Here is a 19,669-nt window from a genome sequence, read left to right on the forward strand (position 1 = left end):
GATGGAGAAAGAAGGGACGACTTGGGAAGTACGCGGTCTGCTGTCTTCACACGAACAAATTTCAATTATAATTTTAAAAAAAATATTATTTAGGCATTTTGACATGGTTGTTTATAGGTTCACACAAATTTGGAATAAATCTTGAAAAAATATTGACAAATACGCTAAAATCGTTGAATAACAGAGGATACTCAGTACTCACCACCAGCAGTGTAGCGGGCCGGGTCATGCTCTATAAGTCTATTGTTCTTGGGTCATACTGTCACGTGACAGGTACCCCTCCGCTGTTAAAAAAATATTGCGAACGGCGAACGGGGAGATGTGAAGACAATGTCAGAAGACGGATGTTATGGTTAAAGGCTGGTCATAAATGGACTGGGGTCTTTGCTAGAAGATTTTGATAGGCCGGGATTAAAGCTTTCAGCTCGGGCAGGATGTACGTAAATAGAAAGGGAATATTGCATATTGGAGTAGTACCGCGCGGTGTCTTCCTACGGGAACAACCTGTACACCAACAGGTGTATCGGTGTGGAACTGATATCAATAAAAATAGTTTTTATACAGTTAAAAGTACAGTTACCAAGAATTGAGTCAACAGTATCTACATTCACTTTACTTCTGAATCTAGTCAGGTGACTTGTAATATCGTTGATCGAATTTAATGACACAACAGAAAAATAAAATGCCTGGATTATGACATCTTTCATTCAATTCCACAGAAAAAAAAAGTAAGTCCTGTCAAGCTAACAATGTGTTTCAGATTAATATCTATGTGAATGAATGATACAAGTTTATATTTACACTTGGAACTTCACTTCTAGTCGAGTGGGGCATAAACAGCGCCCTCTAGTGTGCAACATTGACATTAGTATATTTTGTGGCAAAGGTTACGTACTCGTCTGTAAGATATGATATATCAGGATATACACCCTGTCAGCTACCAATTACAGAGACAGGGCTGAACGACATCTATCCATCTCACACTCTAAGATGATATTTGTCTTTCTCATACACATTTTATTACATTTCTGTACAGATCACGTCAACGAGACAATTAGTAGGGCTTCATATTTAGGTATTGTATCACTAATAATATTACTAAACAAGGGAAGTTCTACATAACATTTTGAATTACTTCAAGAATTCAATTTGCATCGTTATCTACTAGAAATGTATATATTTGTCTTTGGAAGAGATATAGTAGCTGATAGACAAGTGATTTCATACCATGAAAATACCTGAATGTAGAACTATGGGTGACTCTGTGTACTTCAATGAAATTTCTAGTTTGAAAGAGACTCATTCATGTTCATTTGTCACAAAATTTATAAGAGAAACTTAATACAAAACTTACAACAAAATATGCAAACTTAGGTTCAGTACTCCTTTAGTGCTGCAAGTATGCATGCTTGCAATTTTGACTTTCGCAAGGACCTGGAACTTTTTTCACAATGTAACAATATACAAGAGTAAGTGGTATGACTGCAGGCTGTAAGTAGAATACATAGATAGCCACTTTACTGAAAATAATTACTAAATTACTACTCTGAGCTGTAATGCCATAGAACTTGATATGAATATTCAAATGAGATACGTAGTTTAAATACATGCAATGTGGCAACACTAGAGGGCGCTGTCCATACTGGTTTACACCTCTTACGTGCCACCTCAACTGGCAAGTGGTTCCTTCGTAATGCTTTAAGCATCTTCAAAAAAAGAGCTTCCAACGAATTTTTTTGTGTTGTCCACCTATCTTTCAATTTTATTAATCAAAAGAGAAATTAGGACAAAAGTACATCAACTTTGATTGACTAGGAAAATGATACAACAACTGACAAGGGCTTACAAAAATGTTCTTTGTAACAATTCTTTCTAGTGGGAAAACTTCAGTCTTATAGAAAACATGGCATACTAAGTAGTTACTAAAAACAAAGACAGACAAAAACTATCCACTACATCATATGAAATTTACATCTTTAAAGAAAAAAAAAAAACGGTACAATAATTTCAAGAAAATCAAGGAATGGGCATATATACTGAGAATTGAAAAATGGATTAGCATAGCTTCCACTGTAATATACAGAATATATATACAAATTCTCCCTAACTGCCAGCCTCATTGACTTAGTCTGTTTGGGTACAGGGATTAAGTTAAACAGTTTATATAATTTGTGTACTGTACTTCGGAATGACTGTCTCTTTGTCCGTTGTGTACAATGCAATGTTTTTTGCTATAAAGGTGTCATAACCTGGGTTAAAGAAGTAGTAAATCTGATAAAAGATATGTGGGTTTTTGAAATGCCTAATTTTGGTGGGGAATGACAGTAAAAATATCACTCTCACTGAAAAATCACAAAAAATGAGAATTTCAAACATTTTTTGTTATCATTTTCAGCAAGTAAATTCCATTTATAGCAAACATTTTTACTAACTTACTACGTGTAACGAAACACTTGAGGTATTGGTAAGATTAATAGGCAACTTAGGTTTTACTATTCTTACCAAAAATGCTGGTAGAGAACCCTTCATAACAAGACTAGATTGAAAGATTGAATAGTTCCAAATAAAAACTTGTACTCACAGAGTCCAAAACATTTTTGAAAGTGAACCCAAAATTTCACTGATGTCTTGTCAGTATCGTCAGGGGTATACTACAATGGGCTGTTGTCATGTCAATTATCTCCATAGCAACAATCAATAGATGACTGGATTATTATGTATTTCATATAACAACTATAGTGGTGTTTCTATATCATGTATGTCTACTGTTATTGGACAAACAAACTATCTGTGATTGAATCAACAAACTACAGTAGTGTTCCTAACCCCCCCCCCCCCATGTAAAATGGATTGTGCCAGAAAAATGTACACATGGAAACCTGAACGGCACTGTAAGAAATACTTTTCTGACCCTATCTGCTCCAGACGGATTAGCTGTTATGGGGGTATGGATTATCTAGGAAAATCATCCAGACAGCTTAGCTGTTACAGGGTATGGATTACCTAGGAATATGATCCAGACAGCTTAGCTGCTAGGAGCTATGGATTACCTATGCTAGCTTACCTACGGGCTATGGATTACCTGTGATGTATACAACATACTATATCTCTTAACAGTGGTCAGGGTAGACAAGGCTGGTATGTCTGGACAGACTAAGCTCAGACATTACCTGATGAAACAGATTCTGTCAACCTGAAAAACTCTTTAATATTTATCTCATAACGTAAATAAAGGGAATCCATACAATCAACAAAACATATGCATTGTACACATCAACACATTATAAGCATGTTTATAACTTCTTTCAATAAAAAAAATTTCCTTTCGAACTACCTTGCAGATTTCTGGCACTGGCAAAAAACCTTTACATCAAAAATCAGTTTACAACTGTGCCCTCTTTTCTTCCTACCTAATAAATTCATTTCTCTCAATCATAAATTAGTGTCATTGGGTGATTTGTGTCAATCATTCTCAATATATTTCTTTGTGTTTTCATATAAAATATTACACGTAATTCTAATAATTTAAGTCAGATTTCGGCTCTAGTCTCATTACAACTAGACTGGGAACAAATTCTACTGAAATGTTAAAAATTCACCCCACCTTGTTATTTTCAACATTTTGTAATCAGAAATTCATTTATGATAAACTCAAGTTATTACAAATTAAATCTAACTTTTAGAGGCAAAAGAGGAAATGTTACTCATATTACTAACTGATTTTCTGGGTCCAAGATGCATTGCGCAAGTGAACATCAATTATACAATTCTTTTTTGGTTTGGTTTGTTTTTACTTTATTTTACTTGAAATAATATTTTACTCACTAACTGATGGAAAGACATGCTGACCTCTCTCATTGTGAGTTACTGTACAAAATAAACTCTGTCAATGACAAACCATTCTGACTAGTAAGCAGTGTTCCTGCTAAGGCCAATTTGCATGCTATTTTTGCAAGGTTTCTGTCTGCTCTTGCAGTCAAATTTCATGTTTTTCGCAACCTTATATCCAAGCATCAAGAATGAAACAGAAAATATATACAAATAAAGTATAATTAATTATTAAATGAAAAGTTGTCATAGAGTTTTATTTCTCTCTACTCTGAATCCAAGAATAGGTAAAATGTGTTAGCTTCATATTGCAAATAAACATATGATTTTGCTTCTGCCTTTGGCCAAAAGAGGAGATACCCCCCTTCCGGACCATCCCCCTGCAAGCACGGCCGCCATGACACCCTTTCCATTTTTTTCCTTCTCCTTAAGCTGCTCAGTCTCAAAAAACATAGAAGGAACACTGCTAGTAAGTCCAGGTTAGGGCAGGTGAAAAACATCCCTAAGTTAGTAGTGAGTGCATGCCCTCCGCACATTCAAAATACATTTTACTGTATAGAGGTACGCAATGCATCTAGGAACCGCGATAGATCCGTTTGAAATCACTAACAATGGAGGTGAAATGGATTAACAGTTAGAAGACACATCCATAATTGGTTTTTAAAAGTAAATACAAACTGTACACTGGGTGAATATCCCATCTTCTGATTGTTCAATCTGGTTTACCAGTGTCCTCTACGCTCTACACTGCGATATGGATGTATGTACTGTCCACAGAGTAAATAAAAGAATCCTCAGCGCAGACAATGTCAAACTGTTGCTCCTTCTTGAGTTGAGATGACAGGTTGATGGTTACTACGACAACAGGTTGATGGTTACTACGGTGACACTACTGCTCTGAGCTGTTTGTCTATTGCACTGGAATGGTTGTCATGGCTACACATAGAAGAGTCTGACCTTTGACATACTCACCAGCAAATCATCATCAAAGAATTTTGTTTCTATGACAACATTACCACTGTGAAGAAAAAAATATGAGAAAAACAGTGAGTGAGGGATATTTTCGTGTGAATTGAGCTATATCAAATTTCCTATATAGTTTATTTGTCTCAAATTAGCTTAATAAGAGAACACTGGATGAAGTCATATGAAACCATCTTTCAATATATGTACATCCACAATGCACACACACCCACACACACACACACACACACACACACACACACACACACAACATACATACATACATACATACATACATACATACACATGTACACATACATGTACACATACATACATACATACATACATACACACACACACATACATACATACATACATACATACATACATACATACATACATACATACATGCATACATACATACATACATACATGATACATACATACATACATACATACATACATACATACATACATACACACGTACATACATACATACATACATACATACACATGTACATACATACATACACACACACACACGTACTGGTACATAGATACATACACATATACACAAATTCCAACCTAAAATATATGTATTTACATATAATACATTTGTTATAACCAATATTCGTCCAAGGACATTTGACAATTTACTAGTCTCAGAATATACAATGAAGTAAAAGGCTGACAAGCTTTCAGACTTTACTGAATACATTTACGCAGACAACAATACAGACTATAACACTGCAGTACAATTAATATAAAAGATTATTAAAATTTCATCTAACATTACAATAATATATACGATAACAAAGATGTGACAACAATGAATATAACATTGGCATATCTCTTCCCTACGTTCATTTAATTCTGTGTATGGATATTTTTTGTCTGAAATAATCATAGTTAATAATAATAATAATAATAATAATAATAATAATCATATTACAAGATAGTTGGTGAGGCAATACAAGAATACAGGATTGCTAGTCTATTTTCTAAATGGTGAAAACTGTCAACCTGTCATATATTTTTTAAATGACACTATAGAAAGCTACACAATGACATGGGGTGATGTGTGTATATATTACTTCTAGAGTTGTCATGACGATATAAAGGATATGAAAAATGGATGTCATTAACACTGTGAATAGAACTATTCATTTGTATAGTGGTGTATTTCGATGTATTGTTATGTATATAAGACCATCACTAGACATGGCATGTGTAACATGTCCGATGTCCTGTCTGTATGTTATGTTATGTGTATCACACCATCACTCCACATGGCATGTATAACATGTCCGATGTCCTGTCTGTATGTTATGTGTATCACACCATCACTAGACATGGCATGTATAACATGTCCGATGTCGTCTCTATGTTATATGTTATGTGTACAGTATGTATCAATTGACATACACTAATCAATTTTACTGTTACTATTAACATGACAGAACCAAATGATGTGTGAGTGCAAATGTGGTGTACTCGGGGTATTTGCATGAGTGTTAAGAAAACAATCCAGAGGTTAAGAAATAAGAGTTGACATTGAGAAAACAATCCCAAGGTTAAGAAATAAGAGTTGACATTGAGAAAACAATAAGTGTTGACATTTTGAAAACAATCCAGAGGTTACGAAAATAAGACTTGACATTGAGAAAACAATCCATTGGTTACGAAAATAAGAGTTGACATTAAGAAAATAATCCAGAGGTTAAGAAATAAGAGTTGACATTAAGAAAACAATCCAGAGGTTAAGAAAAAAGAGAGTTGACATTAAGAAAATAATCTTTGATACACATGTATATAAAATTTCATTTTATTAAATCAATGACACATTTTTATTATTCACGAATCAAACCATGACATTATTATTATATTAAAACTCAATCATAATATAAGAACATGTTCCTTCATTAATATTTATATATACTAAACAGTTAGCAAGGTCATACAGAGTATTACCTACAGACTGTTACCTTCTTAAGTAAACATGAATAGAGATACATTGAATGGTTAAAACTGAATTATTTAGAATGACATTTGTTTCTTTTGCATCTAGTTCTGCTCTCATATTTGCACTCACTTTATCAAATAATCTAACCCAATGCTTATATTCAGACAATTATAATGTATTCCATTTCATCTACTTTTGAGCAACTCTTTTGAGAGGGAGAGACATCATATCAAAGGCTCACGTATTATACATATCAGCACACAGAAAACTGCTCATAGCAATTACTGAAGTCTGTGAAATTGAATTACTGTACAGGTAATAATCTAGTAGTATACTGTCGGCTATATGTTGTATGTAGGTCATAAGTACTGTGAATAGGAGGATAGTCAGTACCGAGAATACAACCTTGAGAGAACAATGGTGTTCATTATACATGTGTGATAGTGTTCATTACATGAACTTGAATTTCAATAGTGTTCACGCACAGTATCTCTTATCATGAATTTACACGTATCTCTTAAGGTTGGTGTATTATTCTTGTCCACTTACTACACAAGATTTCAGTCAGGCTTTGTACCTAGCACCAGTGTTCTTGCTAAGCCTTATTTGTGCGCTATTTGCGTATACTTGCCATCTGCTCTCGCAGTCTAAATTTCATGTTTTTGCACAACCTTATATCCAAGCATCAAAAATGAGACATAAAAAATATACAAATAAAGTATAATTAATGATTAAATGAAATGTTGCCATGGAGTTTTATTTCTCTCTATTCAGCATCCAAGAGCAGGTAAAAAGTGTTAGCTTCATATTACAAATAAGCATATGATTGTGCTTCTGGTCTTCGGCTGAAACGGGGGATACCCCTTCCAGACCACTCCCCTGCCATGACCATTCCCATGTCACCCTTTCCATTTTTTTAAATCCGTCTCCTTAAATTGCTCAGTCTCAAAAATCTCAGAGGGAACACTGCCTAGTACCTACTTATATCTAGCCTTTATCCTTTTAAAGAATATTGTGCAATTCGAAATGTTGGTTTATATTTATTTCTCACGACTGTTTTATTCATTACTTTCGCACTCATTTGCATCATAGTCCTAGCATTTTCTCTTTTATTACTCTACTACAAGAGTTTTCATTAGCTGCAATATCTTCATGAAGTTTAACCGATATCATCATTGGGCTCATTTTTTAAAAATCTTTTATCAAGTCTTCTTGACAGACTTCAAATTCATTTATTTTTACAATTTTTTCCTTCTATTTTAACACTAGGGCACCAGGGTGCTCCTCAGAGGTGACCATTCAAAAAATTTCCAAATTTATTTGGACGACTAGTAAAGATTATTGTTACAATCATACAGTTAGTGGTTCATATGCGAAAGAAGTCAGACACATGTTATAACAGAGATGCTGAAACCGAAATGTATTATTTTGGGGGTTTCATTAGGGACGATCGCACAATGTCGCACAAGCTCAACAAATGAACATCATTTGTTTAATTCAAACCCCCCCCCCCCCACCCCTTAAATGAATGTTCACAAGTGCGACATCAAACATTCATATATGTAAACTATGATGAAACTATAGCAGTCACACCACTACGATCGATGTAATGTAGAAACATGATTGTAAACACATTAAAATACTACCAGAAACCCAGCACCATATCTCACATTAGAAGTAAATTTTTTATCAACTTATCAACATCTCAGTAGTAAATACAAAAGCTGTTATCATTGAAGGAATGAAAGTTTTCCGTTAAAATTTGGCTCGAAGTGCGAAAATGAAATTGCATTGACGCCAGACCCCCTCTCCCCCTAAAGGAATGAAGTTCACTTACTGGGCTTGTGCGACATTGTGCGATTGTCCCTTAGAGAGATAATGAAAACTTACTTTAAAACATTGGCAGGCATCATTTGTGATTCTGGAGCAGCTTCTATAATTGACTGCCATGTATTTGTAGAATTAGGAATCACAAAGCCAAAGTCAAAATACCATTCTGAAAAACACAATTAAATCAATTATGTCAGAACATTAATATTACCATAATTCTAAATTGACGATGTTAAAATAATGCTGTGAGCGAGACGATGTACATGATAATGGTACGGCTCTGGGGCCATGCACTGTGCATCTTCCTGTGTGCATATGTTTTACGATATTTACGATCTATACAGTTTGATATAAAATTCAAAACTTTGTGGGTTTTGTGAAGCATCATGTGTAATCCCAAGGTATAAGTTGGTTTGATCTGTTCTCTTACATGTAGGCCTAACAAAAAATTTGTGTGGTTCTGATTACGCTCAGTTTTAGAATAGGTGTGGTACGTAGATTTTTTATTTTATTTTATACTGATGGGTATGTAGATTTTTTATTTTATTTTAAAATTTTTTTTCATATGTGAGTGTCTAGTTCAGGTAGTTATGTTTTCCGTTGTTTTCCATATGGTCTCTGTGTTATTGGTTTCCTCCCATCAGATATACAGCCATTACAGATTGGAAGAACAGTTTTATATTGTCTTTGAAGTTAGTGTCAGTTTCCACATCCACTACATTGTATTTCTCGCGAGACTTCACAATTTTCGCAATTTTATTATTTTTTTCTCAAGATTCAATATATAAAAATAAGTTTATGGTCGGCAGTGAAAAACAAGGTGGGGTCAGGTAACCGGAACAATACAATTTTTCTTTCAGGACAATAATTACGTTGACTCATATTTCAAGCACCACAGAACCAACAATGTAGACATGTTGGATAGAACTACAAGGGTATACATCCAGTACTTTCAGTTTGAACATGTATATAATTTTTTGCTTGCTCATGATTTCATTAATTAAACCCTATATAATCCTGCCATGGCCATTGTCTTTTGCATTGACTTGACCCAAAGTGGCATAAATGTATTATTCTCCAATGTTTTTCGTCCTTCGGATCAGCCAAGGAAAATACGAGAGGCCTTGAGAGCTTGTCACTACTCGTCAAACGACTTGTAGTGATAAATGAAGAACATGCACTATTGAGGAATGATGAAATTATACCGGTTCAAGCAAAATTCATGAAAAATCAGGAAAAGTGATGGTGATTTGGACTGTTTTCACTCATAATTTGAGCATTGTAGAATAGAATCGGTGACATAGACACAAGTTGTCGTGATGTAGAACGACCTCGGTATATGATCCATATTTTCTGTTCAAAGACAGTAACTTTGTTTGTGCATGGTATATGTGTAATAGCCGTTAGTATTGCTTCGCAAAAGATGGTTTGGGAGTGATGTCGCAGTTTTGACGATAGATCAAGCCTTTATTTTGTCAAATCTAACATCTGCAGAGTCTGATAACAGACTGCTTTGAAATAGATGCACTTCTGACATTAACCAAAGTAGTTCATGAATTTGAATGTTATTGTTAATTCACAAAAACACTCAGAAATGATGAGAGATTTTGGCAACCCAGTAACTCTTATGTTATTAAATAAAATACTCAGATTACATACATGTGTGCCTCTAATGTCAATGATAGCCAAATTTTGTTGTTGTGGGTCAAAATGAAAAAAACTGGCATTTCTTGTGTGTCATCACACAGAGATAGGCGAGCACTAAATTTTTGTGCGTCACTAGAAATTGTGTGCGTCAGTGGCATGTCAAATTGGCTTAGAGGGCACACTCACCACACAGAAAGAGATAGGGAGCACCAAATGTTGGTGCGTCAATAAAAATTATGTGCATCAGTGGCACATCAAATTGGCTTAGACGGCACACTCACCACATAGTAAGATATAGAGGAATACCAAATTTTGGTGCATCACTAGAAATTGTGTGCGTCAGAGGGAACACTGTACATGATGCAGGTATTATTACATTGTTTGTGTATATAATATGTTTCTGTCTACGACAAAGGATGAGGCATCACTCACAAATGATGAGAAACCATGTAAGTTAACCACAGAGGTTAATCACAGGGAAAATGTGTGCATCATCATATTGCCCACCTGGACGTTTTTGCTATACACTAAAGACTTATTTTCGCTAATATTGCGGGGCATTAAAAATGCAAAAATAGGTAGTGACTAAAATGCCTTCTTGTACATCAGTACAATGTAAAGCGTGCTTGCATGCATGCATACGTGCGTGCATGCGTGCGTGCGTGTGTGTGTCTGTGTGTATGTAATTTACACATATAATAGCTCTATATAATTTTTCTAGAATATAATTATCTCACTTGAGTCTAGTAGAAATTTAATTAGGACTAGTGGATTTCATTTTCCACTAGTCCTGGTCTAGTAGGTTTTGACATATAATTTCAACCTCCAGCAAAGAATGCAGAAATGCCAAGCCTTCTTGTAATTCCGGAATAAATTCTTGATAAAATGACAATTACAAATATGGTATATATGTACTGACAAAACATCAACAACAATGTTAATATCACAAGTCAGCAAGCAATAATTTTGTTTCTAAATGTCAAAATACTGTCTTCAAGGGGAACAATAACTGATGAGCCTGAAACCAGTAACCGTGGAAAAGGTCATTGGTCATGTTGTGAAAAATAAAAGATCACTCTTTGTCGTCAGAGATTTTGTCTCATGTTGAGTTAGTTTTTTTTCTTCTTTTTGATGAATCCAATATGTGATGCAGCAATATTAACTGTTTATTTAATCAGTAAAATGATACCAAGTCAAAAAACTTTGCAATTGGCAATGTTTTGACAATTCTATCAAAATGAATATTATTCCATTCTGCATGACTTGATTCAATGTAAGCATGGTTACAAAGAGAGAGACAGACAGACGTCAGTGAAGGAAGACAAACTGCTTAGAGCCCTAATTTGTATTCAGCAGATCAACTAGATGAAATCTATACAAGTAAATAGAAATGTTCATGCAATAACGATTACTTAGAAAGTCAGTCGATTCCCAATATTGCTTGTAATCATGTCCCTATGAGCTAGGTATACGTGTAATATACATGTACATATTTAAACTCTGCCATTACAGACTTCAATGTAAAACTCTCTTCAACAATACAAAATAATGTTAGTTATTTTTTTAAGCACCCAACGGGCAACACCCAGAAGGGCTATCAAATTGGGTTCTGTCCATCCGTCAAGTCTGTCTGTCCGTCCGTGCACTCTCATTTCTTGCATCAGCCTATTTCAACCAAACTTGGCACAACGATAATACACTATCTGGGGCATATGAAAGTCACCTAATTTTACGGCCTTGACCTTTATGACAAAATGGTGACTGTTATACTGGGATGGTGTTATGTTTAAAATTTGTACAACATAGACCACTTTCACAAAAGTTACGTAAAAATGGTATTCGGCTGTGTCAATTATATCACATACATGTTTGTCCAGCACTTCTTAAACTATTCATGAAATCAACAATGATATGTGTTAGGAAAAACTTTATTAAATAGTAGTAAATAAATAAATAAATAAATAAATAAATAAATAAATAGAACGGTGGCTATTTTTGCACCTCAGTGGACGTTTTCAACAAATTAACTTTGTTTACTCACCTTCTAGACATCTGCCTTTAAACATAACTTTTTGTTCTAGTCTAAATTTGTCCATCTGTTCTATGGATGAAAAATTGATTTCTCTGGAAACACTTTTACACTTGAGAATTTTTTTGGGTACCCTGGCTTCATGTTCTGAGTCTGGAAGTGACCTGAAAGGTGACAAAATAACAATGACTTAATATTACTTATTTAATATAATTTCACTTTTTAATATTACTTATTAATATTACAAGATCCTTTGCCCAATCACATTGAACACTGATAAACATTGGTATTCTTTCACAGTGCAGTAAAAACATGGACTTGATGATTTTAATGGCTGCAATTGTTTATTTTCTAACTGATAACGAACATGTCAACTTGACTACTTCTACATCCCCACTGCATAGAACTTAGTATGTAATTGTTCCTTTTGCATTAGAAGTCGTCTGAGGGTATGTATAAAATGTCATGTTGCAGGATTGAAACACCAAGCCTACATCATTTTAGTTGTAAATGTCATGCTGCAGGAATGAAACACAGAACCAACATCATTTTAGCTGTAAATGTCATGTTGCAGGAGTGAAACACCGAGCCAACATCGTTTTAGCTGTAAATGTCATGGTGCAGGAGTGAAACACCGAGCCAACATCATTTTAGCTGTAAATGTCATGGTACAGGAGTGAAACACTGAGCCAACATCATTTTAGCTGTAAATGTCATGGTACAGGAGTGAAACACCAAGCCTACATCATTTTACTTTTTTAGCTAATTTTATAAAAGTGACAACTGACTAAATGAACTGGTGGGTATTACAATTCAATGTACATACATTTAGACCTTTAGCGACTGCATGTCCATACAAGACATTATTCAATAATATTGATGACATACAAAGTTGGCTTGGCATTCATAATGCATATTACTCAATCAATAGTTAATTCATTACTCATTGAGATTAGACCGTTCCAAAGGAGGCTACATGATACATGACTGAGGAAATACTTTGTTTGATATATTACATACATGTGTGTCGCATCAGTGCAGTAAGGCTGTACCTGTTATACAATTGCTTAGCAGATACGACCTTACTGCACTGACGCGACGATATATAATTCATTTTTGTCAGTGTTACATGTAGATGTTATTTTTCTTCGTTCAACCAAGGAAAATATGAGTGACCTGAGGGGCCTTTCAAATTGACAACCCTAAGATCATGAATATATTCTGGCTGAATGAAGAAAAGTACTGGAGGATTGCATAATTATACCAGCACCAGTAATAAAAAAACAAACTAATATGAAAGAAAATATGAGAAAGTAATGGCAGTTTTGAACTTTTTTAACTCATATTTTGAAGAGAGCAGAACCAGTAACATAGACATACGTTGCCGTGACGTAGAACGACTTGGGCATAAATTCTATATTTATGGCTTGTGCATGGTATCAATATATGTATGCAGCTTGTAAAATATTCCAAAATTAAAGTTGACTTCTGTGCACAACACCTGAAAATAGCTGGTCAAATTAACTGAGTGGCTGGAAAATTTGGCTGTGTGTCAGCTTGAAAAAAAACTACTTCTAACTGTTGTGAAGTTTATTTATGAGTCTCAGATCATGTTGGATTGACTTACAACAAGCCGATAAAAATGACAAAATGACATTTCCTGAAAACTACAAAATTAATGATCTGGACAGGGTGTTTTGATCACAACATCACAAGATAGTAGTGTTGTTTTACAGACAAGTTATACATGGCAGGGCTTGAATTTAATAACACTTGGCTCAGGATGTTGGAAAAGCAGAGAGACTTGTATTACACACCATGGTTTAATATAACAGTTTTATGGCCTTTTTATGTGTACATGAAATGCCAGGGGGACTAGAAATGTGTTTGTGGATGTGAACTATTATGTACAGAGACCATACAACTGTTGTTATCAAATGATAGAATGTAATTAGAAGTCTCTGTACTTCTAACAAGTGTTATTAATCCAATTCAGTTGTTTACTTTCCCTGTTTGTAACAGGTTCCATTTGTCCACGGTCTAATGTCAACAGTTGTATTATCTCTCCTTCATCCCACAACATCTGTGGCTTTGAATATCAAGATCTCTCTTCACTCTACTAGCTCAACAAGAAATCATGAACCAATGGTTTTTATGCAAATGAGTAAACCTCCACCTATTTGAATGATGTAAACAGTGTATAAATAGTGTCCTGACCTGACAAATATACGACATTATGTAACTACCCTTAACACACACTAACAAACTTATTATTGGGCAGAATTCTGTGATTGATTAACAGAGACACGCATGTTAATGACTGTGTGGGTGGCTTCATTTGAATCAGCACCTCACTGAGCTAGATGTAGATTAGAGATTTGAAGCCACAGATAGCCTCTAGACTATTAACATCTGACTTCCTCCTTCAAATTTACTGGTATTACTGCCATTAATTTGCATTAATTAATTAATTAATTAATGAAGAAATAAAAAAAATGAAATAATTTATACTTACAAGTCTTCATTACTTTGCCATAAAATTTTGCCATTTTCTGCATCTCTGAGGTTCATCCAGTTTCTATGGTAACATCAGTTAAGGAATTACATCACAACAAAAGTGGCAAAATTTTCAATCTAATGGTGCTTCGTTTTTTTTTCAATATCCATCATATGAAATCTGAGCAGGATTTGTAACAATTCAATCAATCAGTCTACCAACCAACCAACCAACCAACCAACCAACCAACCAACCAACCAACCAACCAATCAATCAATCAATCAATCAATCAATCAATCAATCAAAAACATTTACAAAGCAGTTGAATCCAGTAATGTTCAAAGGTGCTGAACAAGTACCCAAGTATAAAGTCATGTATACAAATGGAGACGATCATTAAAAAAAACCTGTCATGGCATTCTGTAGATATCACAAACCTGCAACTAATGTCTAATCACAACATTTTAATACATGTATATATGTTATGTTTCCTGCTTAGTAGCTAATAGTAATACAGACACTTGTTGACACTTGACCTTTCAATGCCTGTGTATCCCGGCAATGCCAGAGTCAACTACTGGGTTGCTATGGAATACTTGGAAGCCAGACATGACATTATGATACACACATGAAAACTATGTACCAAGTATACACAACATGACATTGATATGGTACAAACATGAAACTATACTCTAAAGTGTACAAAGACGAGATGACATCATTCCCCTGATACAGTACACACAGTCAGCAACACAGGTGGTTAATACAAGTTGACAATATTTCTTCAAATTTCAGTTTCATTTTCTCTCTTTTTATAGCGTTTTCTGTATTTATTTTTTAAAAGTGTTTTGTTCTCATGGCTTTTACTTTTCTATTTGTACATGACTGTACTTAAATCTCATACGTCACTGGCGTATTTTGTTAATGTTAATTTACATAATGTCTATATTTGTCATGAGTAATCTGACATAACAGATTTGGCAAACCTTAGCTCAATAATACCTATTTTCATTTCTATATTAAACCCTGTTACGCCAAAAAAAAAGAAAAAAAAGAATTGTTTCTGATCAGGACAATTTGTCTAAAATGGTGCGACGGTGTTTTTTAAGTCTCAACAAACCTGTCACTCGGTCTACTATTTATGGCAGTTACTGTTCTTTTTATTTAGTACTTTAGAACAAGTGTGTATGCGGGGGTAGATGTTATTTGCTTGTTTATGATTGGCTCTGCAGTTGTCTTTTTATTTAGTACTTTAGAACAAGTGTGTATGCGGGGGTAGATGTCATTTACTTGTTCATGATTGTCTGTTGTCTTCACTGAAGTAGGGAGGATTATTTTTGTGTTTCTCCACGGATCTGCAGACTGCATGCACTGGGCAAACACACACAAAACGATCGACGTGAGGGTATTTAAGTGATGTACACGCTGACCAGAAATAATTTTTTTTCTTCTTTTTTTGGCCTTACCTTGCTCAGGGAGGATATGAGGCTCAACGTCAATTACCTGCAATGCACATGTGTATACTATATGTAGTTCAGAGATTGTGACATCTCATCACATCCTGTGAACTTCGTTAACTTTTTTCAATTTAAATTTAACTATATGATAAGAAATCACCATCCCCGATCCTACTCTAGTATAATGTTGACGTGGAATTTAACATTAGCAAGATTGAGTACTTCATTGTAGTTATCAATCAACCTTTCAATACTTGGAATCAGAGATTATACTATCAAAAGACAGAAATCAAATTGCAATGTAAAAAATTATCCCCAACGGATTGAATCTCAGTTGATTCCATGCTGTGTTAATGGTCTCATGTCTAATTTTATATAACGATACACAACTATGGAGGAAGTGCATCTTCATTGCTTACTCCCTACAGCTGTACCATGTACCTTGTATCATCAATCAATCAATCAATCAATCAGCCAACGATATTGACAATAGAATTCTTTCAATGAATTCTCTATCTTCCAATGTATTCTCTAAAGAATTTTTTTTCATGGCAATTGATTAATGTTACATTTCCGCTTTTTCAGAAAAATTATCAGTGACACACGGCTCTTTCTTTTGATTTTAAATTAAAGGAAAATATCCTAAAATATTTCAAAACCTGAATACACAATATTCAACAGAAGAGAATTATCAGGCTGAATCTTTAAGCCATGGCTAATTTATTACCTTTGTACCTATGCCAAAAAAGTGGTTAATGTTTACACTATTATTTCTTATCATAGCTCATGCAGCAGCTGTGAAGTGGCCGCGTAGCAGCTCAATGACTAGTATGCATGCGTGTCCTATATACTATGCAATGTTTTTTTGGTGGTTTTACCCAAGGATGCATTGCGATGCAACTACTACGCATACGCATTCTATATACTATGTGTATTCTACATGCAGAGGGCGCTATTATATCATCGCGAGGCAGTCGGTCACTGTGCGAGCTTATGGGCTTTGCCTGGTTATGATAACATTGATATTAGTTGTTACTAGGATATCTAAAAACTTATTTTATTTATAGATTGAGATCAAATTTTTAGAATAACTGTTTCTGAGACAAGAACCATTCATTAGATTTTGATGGAGATTTCGAATCTGGATTCATTAAAAATTTAGTGACACAATGGCCAGTGAGTTTCAACCCTTGAGAGCACTCTTGTTTGGTCTTTTGTTAGTGAAGCAATGACATTGGGTGGACTTGATTGAGTGACCTGTTCAATTCCACCAGGGTCACGACCAGTTTATACCGTCACGTACTTGGACTAGTTCAGTTGACGAATCCAATCAAGTGCCGGCTGACAAGGTTCACTTATTCAAATATGACATCTCCCGATAGATGTCATAAAACTTGCACAGCTACTCTAAAATTATATTTCAACCCTTCGCTTCATATGCAAGGACGTTATTTTGCTCATTTAAGTACATATAATAGAAATATAAACTTTCAGATTATGTTTATTGCTCCCCGCCGCCATGTTTAACCGTCTATAACTGACAAAATTGGTCGGGCTATTCTGGTATCCCCGACAGAATGCGCGTGCACTACCCCCGTACTAAACAAGCGTAAAAAAACCTGAACCGATGTACACCGTGAAAAAACGGAGGAGTCAATCAAGTCCTGCCATTAATATAACGGTATCCGCCACTGAGTTTCAACCCTTGAGGGCATCTGTCTTTGGTTTTTTGTTAGGAGAGCTCCTCAGTATTTGTACAGGTACATGTATATACACTCATGGCTGTAATCAGTATGGCAGAAATACTACTAAGAGAACAGAAATGCAGTTTTGTTGACGGTTGGATGTACGGTATATGTAGTTACAATCTACCTGAGTTGAACCACACTTAATGCCTTGAGCATGGGGATTGACTAGACTGGGATTGTAGTACACAATATGGTTCCTCTCAGGAACTAGACTACATTCATGTTTTATATTATACCAGATTACAGTAGTACTACTACTAATACTACAAGCGTCAGCTAATTTGCAATTATTCAAACTTTCAATACAGGATTTATTTTTAGATAGGTCTACGCAACAAAAATGTACTTTAATATCATTGGTTTTGATCTGATCACAATATAAGTAAAAAATCCTTAATTTCCCCAATTTAAAAAAATATGCTTCATCCAATATAATTATATGATTTTTAATTTATAAAATATGAAAATTACAATTCATGATATTCAAATGATTAAATTTTTAAGTCTAAATATTTTTCTTTTATTTGGAAAACACTTGTTGCAGGAAGATTTTGTCACTATTGATCGATCACCTCCAGACTTACAGTGACAAGGGCCCCTTATGTCACTTTATTTTCCTTGGCTCAGTGAACGAAGCAAGATACTGCTAGGAATAATGAATAATTATATTTCAGTTTGATTCTATACACACAGTTACTGCACAAGAGGGAACAAAATAAGCAGTCATTATCAATATTTCGCAACTAGCCATTACACTGTAAGTTGAAATTTCATAGCTAGAACACATCTTCTATTTGTACATATAGTTATATTCTGCAAATTAATATCTATAATATTATCATCTATAATATCCTTTATATAGTATATGTGCAAGATTAGCATCCAAAACAGTTGTGTATATATATATATAAATGTTTTCCATCTAAGCACAGATTATCTTTTAACTGTATACAACAAAAGGGACAGAAAAACTCCATCTCATTGTTGTCATACGTACAAGACGTTTTTCAATGTCTAGTACTTCCTACAACTAGTACTAGTACTGTACTGTACAGTCGTGTGTATACACCAAAGCAATGAATAAACATGTACCTAATACTTCAGGCCCATTTGACATAAATTCGTGTACTTATTTCGTTGCAAACAAATGTGCAACAGTGAGAACCCATAAAACCAGACACAATTGTTATAAGTACGAATGAAATAAACCGTTTAGAGTAAATATGAAACCATTTACCAGTGTACACAGTTACCGGTTGCGGTTGTGCACTGCTATGTGATTACACCGTCTGACAAGGATACAACTTGAAGCCCTTCAAGATATCTTCGGCTTTGACATTTGGCATTTTTCTTGAAATCCAACCGACGACCTCACACAATAACAAAAATAAACTTGGAATCCAAAATGTGGGGATCCTTCGATGACACACACACTGTCACTAAACTAATAATTCCGTAGTGAAGATATACACGCAAGATTGCCTTCAACCTGAAATTCAAGATGGCGTTTGAATATCATCCGTCACTAGTTACCTAGAATATCCTTCCGCAGGGAGATATATAGGGCAAAAATATGAAAAAGAATCTTTTATTTTTCATTAACTCACTAAAAATATATGCAGTGTATTCTTCAGATTTTACATCACTAAGTTTACCTGTATTCACGGAGGAAATATTTTATTGCAAGACTATACTATTGAAGGCTCA

The 19,669-nt window shown here is 34.6% G+C and overlaps 1 protein-coding gene across 1 annotated transcript; it reads right to left on the reverse strand.

Annotated features, from left to right (window-relative positions):
- Positions 1–1,727: 1,727 nt before the first annotated feature.
- On the reverse strand, positions 1,728–19,456 carry LOC144451844 (retinal rod rhodopsin-sensitive cGMP 3',5'-cyclic phosphodiesterase subunit delta-like). Its single transcript, XM_078142750.1, has 5 exons — positions 19,265–19,456; positions 14,776–14,838; positions 12,273–12,424; positions 8,645–8,750; positions 1,728–4,846 (listed from the first exon to the last, which is right to left on the reverse strand). The coding sequence occupies exons 1-5, from the start codon at positions 19,306–19,308 to the stop codon at positions 4,765–4,767; spliced, it is 447 nt and encodes a 148-aa protein (XP_077998876.1). The 5' UTR covers positions 19,309–19,456; the 3' UTR covers positions 1,728–4,764.
- Positions 19,457–19,669: the final 213 nt, after the last annotated feature.

Source organism: Glandiceps talaboti, chromosome 21, assembly GCF_964340395.1.
Source record: "Glandiceps talaboti chromosome 21, keGlaTala1.1, whole genome shotgun sequence".
NCBI classification, from domain to species: domain Eukaryota; kingdom Metazoa; phylum Hemichordata; class Enteropneusta; family Spengelidae; genus Glandiceps; species Glandiceps talaboti.